This window comes from Rhineura floridana, chromosome 1, assembly GCF_030035675.1.
Source record: "Rhineura floridana isolate rRhiFlo1 chromosome 1, rRhiFlo1.hap2, whole genome shotgun sequence".
Lineage (NCBI taxonomy): Eukaryota > Metazoa > Chordata > Lepidosauria > Squamata > Rhineuridae > Rhineura > Rhineura floridana.
The window spans coordinates 29,157,545-29,173,856 of NC_084480.1; the positions used below are offsets into that span (position 1 = coordinate 29,157,545).

The 16,312-nt window shown below is 41.4% G+C and overlaps 2 protein-coding genes across 2 annotated transcripts in view; both read right to left on the minus strand.

Annotated features, from left to right (window-relative positions):
* Window positions 1–1,175: 1,175 nt before the first annotated feature.
* Window positions 1,176–7,631, minus strand: LOC133380213 (5'-AMP-activated protein kinase catalytic subunit alpha-1). The gene is made up of 5 exons (XM_061617027.1): window positions 7,544–7,631; window positions 5,621–5,845; window positions 2,506–2,989; window positions 2,073–2,199; window positions 1,176–1,427 (listed from the first exon to the last, which is right to left on the minus strand). Exons 1-5 carry the CDS (start codon window positions 7,597–7,599, stop codon window positions 1,183–1,185), a joined length of 1,137 nt encoding a protein of 378 aa, XP_061473011.1. The 5' UTR covers window positions 7,600–7,631; the 3' UTR covers window positions 1,176–1,182.
* Window positions 5,767–16,312, minus strand: part of LOC133380218 (5'-AMP-activated protein kinase catalytic subunit alpha-1-like) — a gene marked incomplete at its 5' end in the record, with an annotated part of 32,657 nt that continues 22,111 nt past the window's right edge. Inside the window, 5 exons of the mRNA XM_061617042.1 lie at window positions 5,767–5,845; window positions 7,544–7,708; window positions 11,562–11,706; window positions 13,538–13,631; window positions 15,881–16,022. Coding sequence (XP_061473026.1) covers window positions 7,617–7,708; window positions 11,562–11,706; window positions 13,538–13,631; window positions 15,881–16,022 — 473 coding nt within the window. The remainder of the gene's footprint in view (window positions 5,846–7,543; window positions 7,709–11,561; window positions 11,707–13,537; window positions 13,632–15,880; window positions 16,023–16,312) is intronic.

A 16,312-nucleotide genomic window follows, 5' to 3' on the forward strand; every position in this document is an offset into this window, starting at 1 on the left:
CCAGCAGACCTCCTTGCAGAGGAAGAAGCTGCAAGTGCACACTTTGCATAACATCAAAGGCCTTTTCCCACAACGCAGAACAGCTGGTAGCCGGGAGGGGACCCAGAGGGCTGGATGAAATCTGGCTGCAAGCTATATCCAAGGCCATGAGCCAGGGTTTTCATCCCTGCTCTCTGTAAACCTAATCTCCCTAAATTAGGTTCCCAGAAAGAGCTTGCACTAGAACAGTGAGATTTTTTGACTGCCCTGCACAAGTGAACAGAGGACCCCAAAAGGCTTCTGAAACTTGCCATGTAGCATGTACAGAGGCTGTTAGAGAAAAACCATGCCTAAAGCTGACCTCAGACTGAAAAACAAGTTTCAGGATTTTTTTAGCTCCTGATCCATTTCTTCATTCATCTCACAGTATTGAACTCAGCACTGCTTCTCTATTGACTATATATTTGGCCTTGCAATTTTCATTCCCATACTTTATATAGAATTGAAATGCATAAGGTTTTTGACATTGGGTTGTATCCAACTCAGTTTTACTCAGAGTAAACCGAATGAAATGAATGGACATGACTACCTTAGGTCCATTCATTTCAATGGGCCTATTCTGAGTAGAACTTAGTTGTATCTGTCAACACAAATTAGTAAAGGCAGGCGCTGCTTTAGCCTTTTTCATCCAAGTGCACCAATGGCTGCCAAAAACTTGAGACAAGTGCCACAAGTTTCAAGTGCTATTTGACAAATAGAACACTTATACTGATAGAGAAGGGTGCAGATGAAGACTGGGATCCAAAGTCACCCTTCATGAACCCCTGATCTAGAAAGTGATCACTTATACTGTAACAGGTATATAATATCAGCAATAGGAAGACAAACTACAAAACAAATCCTTATAGTTAATACTCCATGAAGCCCCAAAGTGTACACAATGAAAAACAAACTCTGCTCAAAAAGCTGTCATTTCTTGTACCTGTGTCATAGCAATGACAGTCTAAACATAATTTGCTTCATTACATTAAGAGGTCTAGACTGCTTTTAAATGTATGTTCAATTCCTGTGCAAATTGCAACGTGGCTAGTCTTCTCAGCGCCAAAGTTAACTGTAACTTGATTATAATTGGAAGCATCTGACTATGATTTTTCTTTTTAGGCATGCTTATTGCTGTAAAAAAAAATAAGCCAATCTTACAAATCATTGTGCAAGTATTTTAATAAGATTTGCACACATCTCAAAAAATTCTATAGTGTGGCTCCCTGATCTTGGAGTTAACTCGGTTGCAGAAGAATCAAGGGAAGAGGTCACTGATGAGGTAAGAGAGATATCAGAGGATTTTCCTTGAGCATCAGTGTCCGAATCCTTCTGACAAGATCTGTAGTTAGTCACAGAGCCCGACCTCTGGGGAGTGGTAGTCCCCGATTTTCCTTCAGCAATTTCATCTAGTGTAAGAAAAGAGAACAATTTAAGAGGCATGGTGACAATGTCAAAGAAGGCACTTGAAAGAGCAGCTATTACAAGAAACAATAGATTATTATGGTCACAGTTCACCAGGCTGAGCCAATGTGGTTCAGTGGATCAAGTGCAGACATTTTGTCTTGGGAATAAATCCATGAACCCATGGGGTAGCCTTATCCATAAGAACTGAGTTAGATCATGGTTCATCTTGCCTACTATTCTTTTTCCGCAAGCAGCCATCCAGGCTGCTCGCCAACAATGGTGTTAGCCACTGCATTTGTATCCCAGTCTCTGGTACTTAGAAATATATGGTCTCTGAACTGGAGCCTCCCATTTAGCTATCATGGCTAGCCCCGGTAACATTTCTCCATGAAAAGCCATGGCTAATATCCACCAGCACATGTGGCAATAGTGAATCCTGTGCATGTGTTGCATGAAGTACTAAATTTCCATCTCCCTTGAACCTGCTGCAACAAATTCAATTTTGTTTTTAAGCAACCTATCTTGTATTCTCAGATCCCACATCTGACATGACAGTGACTTGCCTCACAGATTTGAGGGTAGGATAAGCACACTAAGGATTCTAAAACACTTTGTATACTAAAGAGCAAATAATCAACTTCACATACCATCAATGCTACGAAAATCCAGTAGGTAAGTCCTACTGTCCACCTGGTATAACTGCAGGCTCATTTTGGAGTATGTGCCAGTCACAGGATTCTTCCTTCGCACACGCAAATAGTATGGATTTACAACCTAGGAAACACAGTAGAAAGTTACATTTTTACCCTAATTTTTTATCAAGGGACTCCGAGCCAATAACTGGCAGGTTGAATCCAACCAAATCAGACATGACAAGTACATTGATATTGATGGGTCTGAGCATGACTCAGTTAGATTCAACCCTAAGGCTGCAATCCATATCTACTTAGAAGTAAGCTCAACTGGATTCAATAGGACTTACTGCGAGGTAAGTGTGACCTGGACTGCAGCCTAAGTCTATTTTTGAAATTTCCATTTTAAATCACCGGGGGGGGGGAAGAGAGATTTAAGCAATCTCACCTTCCACTCATAATCCAGCTGTTTGATTGCTCGACAAACTTCTGCCATGATGTCATTTGGTCGACTCTGACTCCGGATTCCCAAATGCCACTTAGCTCTTCTGACGCCTTGATGTTTGGACTTCTGTGGATTTAGCTCATCAAGTGTATGGCGTGGCCTTGGCGCTTCAGCAACTAAAAATGGCACTCGTTCAGGATGGGGACGGGAGAAGTGATCATCAAGAAAGGAATCTGGTGGGCTTGTAGCCAAATAGAAGTCTTTAGCTTCATTCATTATTCTTCTGTTATCTATAATTAGGTGATAGGCAACTGCTAAAGGATCCTGATGATTTCGATTATATAAGCAGCTTAGCACCTCCTCCTCTGTGCATTCAAATTTATCACAGACCTCTTTTAAGGCTTCGTCATCAATCATCGTTGAACTGTAAGATGGGTCTTCTGGAAAGAGGTACTTAGGGAGGTCTTGCTTGAACCATTCATGTTCCCTAGATGCAAGACAATCTAGTCATTTTAAAATCTGGTTGTTCAATTAAGCCTTTTATTAACAAAATATTACAAACATAGGTTTTACTAAGACTGACTCAGTAGCTTAAGAACTTTCAGTTCTTACTTTGCAGATGGAATTTGATATGGCTCACAACAGAAAGCTGTGCTAATTGCTCAAATTGTGGTAATAAATGTACTCTCCAGACTAGGATATAATCCTTTTAAGTGTCCCCCTGAAAACAAACAATCTTCTAACGTCAGTTATAATGCAATGCCTCTTACAGGGTCTACACATGGGTACTTAACTTCTCTTACAGTGCAATCCTAACCATATCTACTCAGAAGTATTTCAATGGGGCTTACTCCCCATTGTAAATGGGATTAGGATTGCAGCCTTATGCTGCAATCCAATACACATTTACCTAGGAATAAGTCCCATTGAAACCAGTGGAGCTTACGTCTGAGTAGATACACAGGAGGATGAGCTCGGTAGCTCCACCGAGAGTATCTGGATTAAAATAAATGGGGCAAGGAATAAAAGGAACGTGGTGGTTGGAGTCTACTACCAACCACCCAATCAAGAAGATGAGGATGAAACTTTTGAAAAGCAAACTGACAATGTTTCGAGGAGGCATGATGTAGTAGAAATGATGGACTTCAATTACCCTGATATCTGTTGGGAGACAAATTCTGCCAAACATGGCCCCTCCAAGAAATTCCTGACTTGTGTGAGGGATAACTTTCTCCTCCAGAAAGTGGAGGAAGCAACTAGAGGATCAGCTATCCTTGACTTGATTCTAAACAACAGATATGACGGTAGATGAAGTGGCAGTTACGGGAACTCTGGGGGAAAGTGACCATGCTATACTTGAGTTCTTGATTTTAAAGGAAGCAAAAGGTGAGAGAAGCCATACACATAACCTGGACTTCAGGAAAGCTGGTTTTAATAAACTCAGAACAATGGTAAATAAGGTTTCATGGCAAGCAACCCCAGTGAGAAAAGGAGTCCAAGATGGGTGGGAGTTTCTAAAAAAGGAAATTCTAAAGGCACAATGGCAAACAATCCCATCAAGGAAAAAAGGGGGAAGACAACAAAAGAAGTCAATGCGGTGTCACAAAAAAGCTTAGAGATGACCTGAAAACAAACAAGGACACATACAGGAAGGAAGGCCAAACCACAAAGGAAGAGTACAGACATGTAGCATGGAATTGCAGGGATGGCATCAAGAAGGATGAAGCTGAGAATGAGCTGAGCTTAGCGAGAGATGCTGAAAGCAACAAAGAAAGCTTTCTTCAGGTACTTCCATAGTAAAAGACAGAGAAAAGAAATGGTGGTACACAACTACTCAATGAGGATAGCAAAAGGATAACAGATGACAAAGAAGAGGCAGAAGTGCTCAATTCCTACTTTGGCTCATTCTTCCCACAAAAGAGGGTCGAGGCAGGATTGCAGCTGGAAATTGATAGACAAATGGACAAGGAATACCGAAGCATTTTGAACGAGTTCAAATCTGCAGGGCCAGTTCTGGACACCACAGTTTAAGAAAGATGCAGACAAACTGGAACAGGTTCAGAGGAGGGTAACAAGGATGATCAGGTGATTGGAAACAAAGCCCTATGAGGAGAGACTGAATGAACTGGGGTGCTTAGCCTTGAGAAGAGAAGACTGAGGGGAGATATGATAGCACTGTTCAAATACTTGAAAGGTTGTCACATAGAGGAGGGACAGGATCTCTTCTTGATCATCCCATAGTGCAGGACATGGAATAATGGACTCAAGTTACAGGAAGCCAGATCGCTACTTAACATCAGGAAAAACCTCTTAACTGTTAGAGCAGTATGACAATGGAACCAATTACCTAGGGAGGTGATGGGCTGTCCAACACTGGAGGCCTTCAAGCAGCAGCTGGACAGTCACCTGTTGGGTATACTTTAATTTGGATTCCTGCACTGAGCAAGGGGGTTGCACTCAAAGGCCTTATAGGCCCCTTCCAACTCTGAGATTCTATGAGATCTGTTCCAGCCTGGAACTTGGGTTTGTGCAGTGCAGCCAAACAAATGCCTAATGGGACCCAGCTGTGGGCAGCCTGAGGAAGATCCATCCACCTTGGTGCCTGCCCCTAAAAACAAGCCTAGAGTGACAGACTAGTTTGATGGCAGCAGGTTCCAAGAACTCTCTTTCTCTGGCACAGTCACAAGGAGACTGGAAACATCCACTTTCTGGTTTAAACTAATCATAGTTTATTTTTATATCCAAACCAGGCCACACTGTTTATACTATGCCTCACTGAAACAAGTCAAGGTCAAACCATAGTTTCTGATGTTGGCTTGTTTGAAGAAGACATAGCTTAAACTATCCACATTTTGGTCCTATCCAGACGCAAAGACAAACTGTAGCTAGTTCAGATCTGGAAGTAGATGCTTCCAATTCCTTCCTTGCAGCCACACGGAAGTTGGGGAGGGGAGCACTCAAGCCCAAGGCTCATTCCAATATTAGAGAACATAGTTTAGTGTTACATTCAAACCAGTTCAGTCAGGAAAATGGTACAGTACTATACACTACCGAAAAAAATTAGAATTACGGGTGGGTCATGGTCAATATTTTACTGTCTGCATGAAGAGAAAGATACCTTATGTCTCTGATTGTAGCTCTCTTCATGGGATCCACCTGCAGCATGTGTTTCAAAAGGCTAATTACTGCTGGATTCAGGTACTGAGGTGTATAAAAGATACCATCACATATCTTCTTAAAAAGCGTTGGCACATGATCGTCATCAAATGGAAGAGTCCCACATAACAAAGCATAAAGAATAACTCCGCTGCTCCATATATCTACTTCAGGACCTGCATATAACCTGAAAAATGAAGTTCATAATTAAATTTTCTTCAGGTAACATATACACACACAGCACTTCTTGAGCTGATCTGTCAGTCTTTCGGCAATTAATGCGAAAGACTATTCAAAGCACTAAAATTCAACATGCTTTTAACTGTTGATATAAGGCAAAGCAAAAATGGTGTAGTGCATTGTTAGCCATTATATCTATGTCACCACACATGGTGAGGTTCTTGGTTTCAAGATCCTGGTTAGAAGGAAGCCCTGGTTACCTATAACCATGGCTAATATTATATAATGACTAACTAGTTAAAGCTGGCAGGGGAATTTATGTATGAAGGGGGATACAGCCCCTGATTTCATGACCTGATCATAGCCTGTTTAAGTGTAGTTAAAGGATGTGCAGTGTTAACATCTGCACTGCCTGTATAACACAGCTTAACCTACCTCACAAGATAATTGTGAGGATAAAACAGAATATGCCCATGTACGCCAACCTGAGATCCTTGCATGAAAGGAAGGGTACAAATGCAATAAATCAAATTCAAACCAACAACATTAGCCACTGCCATAGAATTATAATAAGTACTGAATAGTCAAGGAGCTTTTAAAGCACATTTTACTTTAGGTATAAATATTCACATTCTTGCACCAAGTAGCACCTAATTACAAAAATTATGAAACAGGAAGCAAGCCCTCCATATTAACAAAATGGGTGACATCCAGCTGGTGCCCTTGCACCAGCACAAGAGCTTTTAATCTATTAGGACGCATCTGCTCAGAGAAGAGGAGGGGGTGATTTTTGCTGATTCCCATCCAGCAGCCCCACAAAATCTATTGTGAAATCACCTCCCCATCTTTTCCATAAGTGGATGCCTCCGCTAGCACAACAGCGCTAAGAATACTAATGGAATATCAACCAATGTGCTTTCCACAAAGACTGCGTCTCTAAGAACCAATAAGGCAAAACCAGGGGAAAAAACCTTCTAGGATCATAATTGCCTTGGTTCTTAAGACACTGAAATTATTTTTCGAGGCAGATTAAAAAAAAAAGAGTATCATCATCATTACAGCCAAAAGCTTGCATGTTTTCACAAAGTTGAAGGATTAAGACTGCTTTTTCTTTTTCTTTTTACTACTTGGGCAAGTCATAGGCAGTGTTTGGCTGATCATTATCTTGCAAAAGAAGCAGAGTTATCAGGAGCAGCTGGTGGAGCTGCCCTGCCAACAACGGTGTTGCTGCCACTTACCAGGATGTGGCGGGATAGGGCAGCTGCAAGTTTGGGGTTGTGTGGGCATACCAGTGTAAGTACCACATTGGGTCTGCCGGTGTGCTTGGGCAGCCCCCAACCTCTCAGTTGCTTTGCCCCACACCGTCCCAGGAAGTGGTAGCGACACCACTGTCAGCAGGGCAGCTCTGTGGGAGATAAACATAAATCTTGTGGGCATGCATGCAGCCCCTTCGTTCCTCCTTTCATGTAGACAGGCCAGAAGTCTTGCAGTTAATCATAGCTTCCCAGTTTGGATGAAATGGCTCGCATAAAAGTGAGAAATAAAAGGACTGCATTTGCGAATGCAAGTCTCCTTCAGACCTTGGCAAGATATGATTGTCTGAACCAGCTCACAGTCTTATACATAGAAAGAACAGAGACTAACCAAAAGAAATCACTAAAGCCAGAAATTTCAAATTTTCAAACCTGGAAGTTTTGCAATCTACCTTGCAGCTTTAACACTGAAGAGTAGGACTTTGTTTTTGAGAATACATATATACATTTATCCAAGAAGAGAAACTACCTTCCTGAAATTACTTCTGGAGCAGCATAGTTAGGAGAACCACAGCTTGTTCTTAAAAATTCTCCATCTGACATCATATTTGAGAGGCCTGAAAATGCACAGAAGTTCAAATGAAGAGGACTGGCCACAGATAACATACATTAAATAACATACATTAAAGCCTCTCACAGTGCTAAAAAATATATTAGTGTATCTGAACCTGAAATAAATTATTAGTGTATCTGTTACCTGGGTTTATACTTACAGACAGAAAAAAAAATCAATGACACCAATGGGGACACCAAACATACAATAATTTAAAGAAATTGGTCATATGGTACTGCCCTGGAATGAAGATGTACAGAGTCTAATAAAGTCAATCATAAATTATAGGGGAAATTTAATTAACTATTTTGAGGCTTGTAACAAGACAATTTGCATTCTGAAGGGAGCTTAAGAGTCCAAACAGAAAATATCAACCTTAATAATAGCACCACCACCATCACACCAGGTATAGCCCAGAAAGTACAAAGGAAATATTCCTCTGCATCAGTTTAAGAAGCTAGTAAAGTAATTAATATGAAACTTCACTGTCACCCAAGGACAAGCTTATTTTATAGGTGACACATCTGAATTTGAAATCATAAGGCGATATCCTCCTGCTGGAAGAGCGGGATATAAATTAAATAATAAATAAATATCCAAACAAGTCATACTCCAAGTAATCTACTGGAGTCCATTGATTTCAATGGGTCTACTCTGAATATGAGTAACACTGGACAATCACCCATAAGAAGGAAATGGTGTTTCATGTATCCTTCACATAAAAAGGTACTGTGGTGGTCTCTTTCATAGCAAAGTCTCTTTCAGCTGATGTGCCACCACTTCAACTCGAAGCCTTCACTCCTTACAAGTTGTAGCATGTTTTTGATTTTGCTTCTGAAGCAAAGAGAGAAAGAACTTGCAGCAAGGGGAAAGGACCAAGAAGTTCTTCAGCAAAGCTGGAGCTACAATGGTAGCCAGAAGCCAGATACATCATGCTGCTCAAGTGCGTATAGTTAGATCAAAAGATACAGCTCTGCTGAGACCTTTGCAAAGCATGGCCAAAGCACAGGGGTGGGAAATCTCCACAGCCCATGGACCAAACGGGTTAAAATTTGGCCAGCAAAGCAGTTTTCCTCAAACCATATCCACATACTCCATACTTGACATCATATATGATATCAGGTGTGCGACAGGTAGAGAGGCAGCTGCCAATGGACAACTGGGAGCCTTAGAGTGTGCTCCCAGATGTGTACTGGCAAGGGGAAAATCAGGCTTTGGCTCTCCTGCCCATCAGCTGCTGGGTGGTAAAGTTGAAGTGTGCTGGATCAGGTGTGCAAAAGAGTTCCCTACAGGTAACTCGTTCGTGCAGCCAATGCCTGTAAAAAGCACGCTTTGGCTCTATCACCCATCAGCTAATCAGCAGGAGAGCCCAACCTTCTGGATCAGCTGCACAAGGCTTGCAGGGGTTCCCAAGCGCTCAACAGCTAGCTGGCTATTGGGTGGGAATGGCTGTGCAAAATGCCTCGCCAGCCTTATGTGCAGTGCTTTCCAAAGCGCTGAGCATAGGGTTGGCAAAGTCCCTTGTGCTGCCACTCCCACATGTCAATCATCTGATGTCTTAATAATGTCATGTAATTGGCAGGTGGGTTGTTCTGCCCACCTGTCAAAGTTGGCCTGCAGGGGTGAGGACAGATAAGGATCTGGCCCACTGAACCAAAAAAGTTCCCCACCCCTGCCATAACAGGACAGCCCATCTCCCCTTAAAGGCAATCTCAGGCAGATTACTTATTCTATTTGCAAAGGGTCATGTATGTGTGTGTGGCACAGTCACCAACATAGCTTTATGAGACACGTGGGGAAAGGCCGTATCTCAAGCAACAGAGAACATAATTGTATGCAGAAGTCCAGAGGTTCAGCATCTAGCATCTCCAGTAACAACTGTTGTATGTTGCTTTGAGTTTCCGATTTGGAAAAAAATGACTAATAAATATAATAAATAATAATAAACAAACAATAAAAAGGGTTGGAATCTCTGCCTGACACCAAGCACAGCCATTGCTAGTGAGAATAGATGCAGCAGGCCAAATGGGCAATAATCCAAGTCGGTGGAAGGTAACTTCCTTTGTTTATATTGTTCCAAACTATATTTAATACTGGAAAGTTAAAGCTACATTATATATATATTTTTAAAAGTAAAGTCACTTCCTACCCAAAAGCATTTTGGTTTTTATATGTAGCAGTCCACTGGAGAGGAAAAGTGTGCCAAGATGTGGCAATGTGCCCAACTCCCAATTGTACGTGAGCACCGTACCTTTGAAATAACTGAATGGCATTTACATAGCACCTTTTATCAGCGACCTCAAAGCTCTTTACAAGGGCAGGTACTAATCCACTATATCTACAAAAGAAATACCAGGATTATGTAGCGTATTTCTATATTAATATGCCAAGCATTCTTTGTATGGATGGTCCACAAGGCAGATGTTTGTGGCTCTCTCTAGTTTACAACTGATTATACTCAGTTTTTTAGCCAAAAACTGGCTCCCAAAACATCATACAAACAAAATCCACAAGAGGAATAAATGTAATTCGGGGAGGGGGAGAGAGAGACTCTTCTGGTCTCTGGAGATACAGTAGGGCCCCACTCATATGGCGGGTTACGTTCCAGACCCCCGCCGAAAAACAAAACCCGCCAAAAAGCGGAACTCTGTCAATATAATGGTGCCCGATGCCCGAAAAATGCTGTAAAAGCAGAACAAGCGCCGTATGAGTGGGGCCTTACTCTAATTGAAAACCACCGTATTAGCGGAACGCCGAAAAGCAGGGCCCTACTGTATAATAAACTTTCAGGCTCTTTCCTCAAAAGAGGGTGGGAGAATCCTGACACAGAGGATGACTGATGCTAAAATGCCAATCCACAGAAGCAGCCCTGATACTGAAGCAACGAAGACTAGTGCTCACAATTCTACACACAGTTACTTGGAAGAAAGCCCCATTGAATACAGTGGGAGTTAACTTCTGAGTAAACATGCATGGGATGGCACTATTAAGGATGCAGTCCTACTCAGGGTTGCTTCAACAGTCCTGATGGAATTCAGGTGGGACTTACTATGCACCAGACTCAGGTGGGACTTACTACCAAGTAAACATGCACAGGATCAGGTGGCAAGTCACATTACATAAGCTTCAGGAAAGCAAGCTGTGGCATCAGCTTTGATCCAATATATTCACCAAGTTGTGTGTTGATAGTTTGAATTTAATTCCAAAGTAAACATTTTGGCTAATACTGTTCAAAATTAAATGCAAGTATACAGAATGCACTTATTTTTTCATTCCTATGACTTTTATTAAAGTATCTTGTACTGAGGCTTTTTTAAAATAAAATGTGAACATCATCTGGACACAGAAGCTAATCGTCACCTTCCGTTAGTCAACACTGAATTTAACATTCCATAAAATCATTTGATGCAGACTAATTATTGAGCTGTTGAGTTTGTGTGGATTTCTTGTTTTGCTCTAATTTCTTTTAGTTGTTATTTTGCTGCTGAAAATTTCAAGAAAGGTGTTTTGATTTTTTAAGAGCTACAAACAGCAGCAATATTGAGCTAAATGTTTCCTAAATATGCCAAAACCAAAGCATGGAAGAAGCCTCAACATTATTTTTCTGCAGTGTTCCAACAAAAACAATTGCCCCTGAAAATCGTCAACGTGTTTTGGAAGTTAGCAACTACAATAAAACTTTTGGGGACGCTCTGAGAAGCCTTCTCTCCTTTGTTTCCTAAAAAGATAAAGAAAATCTAGTGCCAGAAGTCAGACATTTCTGTTCAGTATTGGAGTTCCAGTTCCTGAAACTCAGTACTACCTAAATGTTCAATGTATATCAAAAAATTAAGAGTCACACTTCAAAAGAAACCTACCAAAATCAGCAATCTTGGCATTCATGTGTGCGTCAAGCAGTACATTTTCAGGTTTCAAGTCTCTATGGACTACCATATGCCTGTGACAATAATCCACACCAGAAAGGATTTGCTGGAACAGACGTCTACTCTCCTTTTCATCAAGCTAACAACAGAGGGGAGGGGGGACAAAAAAGGAGCACATTTTTTAGAACACACACATACTGCAAGACATCTGAGCATTTCCAATATATTTTAATGGTAGAGCATGACAGCTTTGTGGCATTAGAATGCCAAACATATTCCAGTTTTTAAAAAATGGGGTGGGGAGAGAATGATGAAATGCAATAGAGATGCAAAAAAGTAGCAATCAGTAAAGAAGTTTTTCTTATTTAGTGGTAGTAGCAAGATCTGGATTAAGAACTTTCCTGCCTCCTAAAAATCGGCACTCAGTCTTTCGAAAGTGTCAACACTGATGTTTCATGATTCAGAAAACAGCTTCTTAAAACACCTTGTCACATTCATTTTACTTAATAACGACAATGAACCTGGTTTAAAATTTTAACACTTAAAAAAAAAAAAACCACCCCCCTAAAACCGCCAACTCAACCCAACTCTTTGAAAACTGCCATACCCTTTTAGCAATGCTAATAAGGGAATTTGCAACTTTACATATGAACAGCTATTCTGACAGTAAAATTAAAGAGGTCAAGCAATGCTCCCTGAATCTGGCATTCTAACTAATGCCAAAAATGTTTTGTTTGCAAAACAATGCTAAGAATCCCTCTGGATAAAAAACACTGGTTCAATTAAAAAATATTGAATCTTTTTGCCACTAACTATTCCAAGATCGAGGCTCTCATGCAAAGCTCCATCAGACCATACCTGCAGTTCTCACATCAAGCTGTGCCTGGCATTTGCAAAGGAAATTGATACTCAAAGCTTTCCCCAACAATGAAACGGATGGAGAAGCCTTTGCTTTAACAGGAGCTCAAATAAGCACACTGGAAAACACATCTGAAGCCAACTTATATAAGGTCAGACTATTGCCCATCTTGCCCAGTCTTTACTCTGACTGGAAATGGCCATGCAGGATCTCTGGCAGAATGAGCCTGATACTTCTAACTGGAGATGCCAGTGACTGAACTTTCTACATGCAGAACACATACTCTATCACTGAGCTATGGGACCAACTATCAACCTACAACCTTGAAGCTACAGGTTAGACTGCAGCCTAAGCAAATGCCTTTTGGTTCAGCTTCTTATCAGTGTGCAGCTATACAACCATCACACAAATATATCTATCTTGGAAAGAGGACAAAAGTTGCAGTCCGAAATACATGATGACATGTACTGACTGTTAAAAAGAATGTCAGCAATTCACATTTCTGTTTCATTGCCCATTATTTTGCATCTGCTTCCACGGGAAAAATGAGTAAAAATACTAACTGACATACAGTACTAGGGTTACTGCTATTAGAAGTGTACAGCTAATTATCAAAAGTACTGATTGTGGATACTTTCCTCAGAAGTCAACCCCAGAAATGGTAAGACGCCACTGGTATTTGATTACATATAGTGTTCTGTCCTGAAAATTCTGTGTGAACATTTTATGCACCTTATCACCTGTTATTGCTAATAACCACTCCCAGAGTCAATGGTATTTTTAAGTAAGCCAGAAATTGGGCCCCAACACATAATAAGGACTACCTTGCACAAAGACACAGTTCATACAAAGTGGTCTGATCATGTGAACAGTGTAACATGAGCAACAGAATGCACTCAAGAGTTCACTTTTCCCTTCTGTGAACTGTGCAATTGTGATTTTCTAAAATACAGAAAGGAGCATGTTCATGTAAGCAGACAGCTCACACAAGCATTACTTTTTGTGCAATTCACTTTTAATGTCCAGTCTAAGCCAACTCACAATCCTGTGCAACAGGCCCATCAAAGGTTGCAAAATATAAAGTTAGGACTTTGAAAAACTGGAGTCTTACCCTTCCATTTTTACAGATGTAATCAAACAGTTCACCTCCTGAAACATATTCCATCACCATGAAAATGTCAGATGGTGTGCTGATAACCTGGTACCTGAGAAAAAATGATATATTAGCTAACTCACCATATAGACTTGCATCATACAGAAATGAGCAGCTCTCTTAATTAAAGGCAGCATATAGATAAGTCTCATTAAGTTCAATAGAGTTTATTCCCATGTTCAAAGTGCATAGGATTTCAGCCACGGTTAATTCATTGATGGAAACGTTAGGTGCATGAGTGACATCTGGCATCTTTTAATTCCCTTATGGCTCCAATCATATCAGGAGACATTTTCAAAAAAACTGTCATAGATACCCACAATGAAGAGAATCTGACTTGACTGCTACTTATCTAAGTCCTTCTGCCCATGCTACTACTCAGTACTGCTACAGTGTTATTTTATGAGCCAATCAAAGCCTTTTGGCATACTGTTCAAAAGAACCTAAAACAGCTTTACTTTGCCTGGAGAGAGGGCACAATCCAATCTTCAAATTATGCAGTAATCAAATTCTTTGTCAAGAATTTGATGAAGGGCCATGGCTCAGTGGTAGAGCATCTGTCTTGCATGCAGAAGATTCCCAGGGTCAGTCCCCAGCATCTGCAGGTAGGGCTGAGAAAGAACCCTGCCTGGAACCCTGAAGAACTGCTGCCAGTCAGTGGAGATAATACTGGGCTAGATAGACCAATGGTCTGACTCAATATGAGGCAGCTTCCTGTGTTTCTGAAGTTGAATGCTGCAGTCTATCAGTGCAATCCTTTGCATGCCTACTCAAAAGTAAACCCCACAGACTTCAATAGGACTTATTCCCATGTAAGCGCGAACAAAGAATCACATCTGTAACTCCACCCACTGTTGGCTCTGGCCCCGCTCATTGTGGCTCCAGACACAAGTAATGGAATGCAGATCCCAAAAGGTTTTGGCCAAGGTAAAATGGACCTTGGTAGGAAAAAGTTTCCCCACCCTACTGTAAAGCATGACCTTTCCTTCACACAAGCAGCTATCATAGGATTTTCTGTGTCAGGAAAGATACAGAGCAGCTCTTTTCCACCTGCAAGCAAACCACACTAACTTTGATCAATGCCCCAGACGCATGGAAGCCTTCAGGGACTGCTTGGACTATCCTGGACAAAAGAAACCCCACACAGAAAACCTACAGTACTGCTGCGTGGAAATGTGGGGAACATTTCAACCACCAAGTCTGTTTTACTATGTATCAGGAAAGGGATGATATCCTTTGACTGTGGCAAAAGCTTCCACAGCTTGGGATGGCATTAAGGCAAGGAGAGGAGGCTCTGAAAAGGCAGGTTCTTGATCAACTAACACATATGTCGGGTGAACTGCATGTAGTAAAAGGATAAGGCACACAGAAGCAATGCAAATGTAGCATTCTCAATATCTTCAACCAGGGTTACAACACAGCAAGGGGATCATGGGAGCATGCACTTCATCTCCCTGTTCCTCCCCCTCTCTAGTGAGAATCTCCCTAACTTAACTGGGGTTTCATGTTACATCAGCATGCCTGGCAACCAGTATTACTACTAATGAGGTTCCCTCTGAACTACGGAAGCCACCTCAAATCCGGGTTTCAAACCTTGGTTAAGAGGAGACCCTGGTTGAGGCTGGCAAAGGAAACTGGAGCCAGAGGAGAGGAGGGGAGTGCCATCCAATCTATTACTGTCTCATCTGCTGCTGGTTTGTTTTTAACTGCGGCAGGTTTGGCTTCTCAGGTTGCATTGTGTCTTGTGTTTAGGCTATACTTTTATCTTGTTTTGTACTGTGTTCATTTTGTTAAGCTACCTTGTGTACTTTTGGAGGAAGATGGGGTATACATTCAATGATAATACTTAAAGTGATGATGATGTGGCGGATTCCTAGGACCTACCACAGCTGCAACACAAGCAGGCAGTCAGAAACAAGAGAGAGTGCATGCAGGAACAGGTTGCCATTTAACTGCTTGCCAAGAGGCAACTGCATTACCCAATACTTAATACTTAAACATACCCTCCACATAGTTAACCAGGCTTCCATTGTCTTCCCCATGCCTCAGGGGAGTTATTTTCCATTCTTGTTATTGTGCTAAGAACCCTACACTTGACATTTTAGCCAAGTGTTTTCTGGCTCCCTGTGAGTTATAAATAGTTGCTTGCCATTATTGGTTTATAGCACAAAGAAGAAACAAGAATCACACCAGAAAACCTTGCCAACATTCATTTTGTCCACTGAACAGGAAAGCTCAGTTTGTCAAGGAATGCCCATAGTTGGACGGATTGTTCTTGAACAGAAACATGCGTGAACTTACAGCTTGATTATGTGCGGATGCCGAAAAAGCTTCAGATTCTGAATCTCTCTGCGGATTTTCCCCACCACATCAAGGCTGCGAATCTTTTGCCTGTTCAAGATCTTCACTGCCACTTTGTGCCCAGTCAGCTCATGTTTGCCAACTACAAGAAAGAAAGACAGTTTAGCCAGAGTTGGCAAGTATCATTTCAAAAAGCACCAGAGATCCAGAGGCTCTCATAAAGTATTTCATTAATGCTGTATCAGGCATCTTTACCCTAAAAGAGGCTCAGACGGGGTGGGCAAGTGCACAGGGTACTTCTGCAGGAGTTATTCAGCAGGATGCACCTTCCTTCAAGATTGTTCACATGCAGTTTTATTTATTTACTACATTTGTATACTGCCTTTCTACCAAGGTATTTGAGGCAATTTAGAATGTAATACTAATGCGACA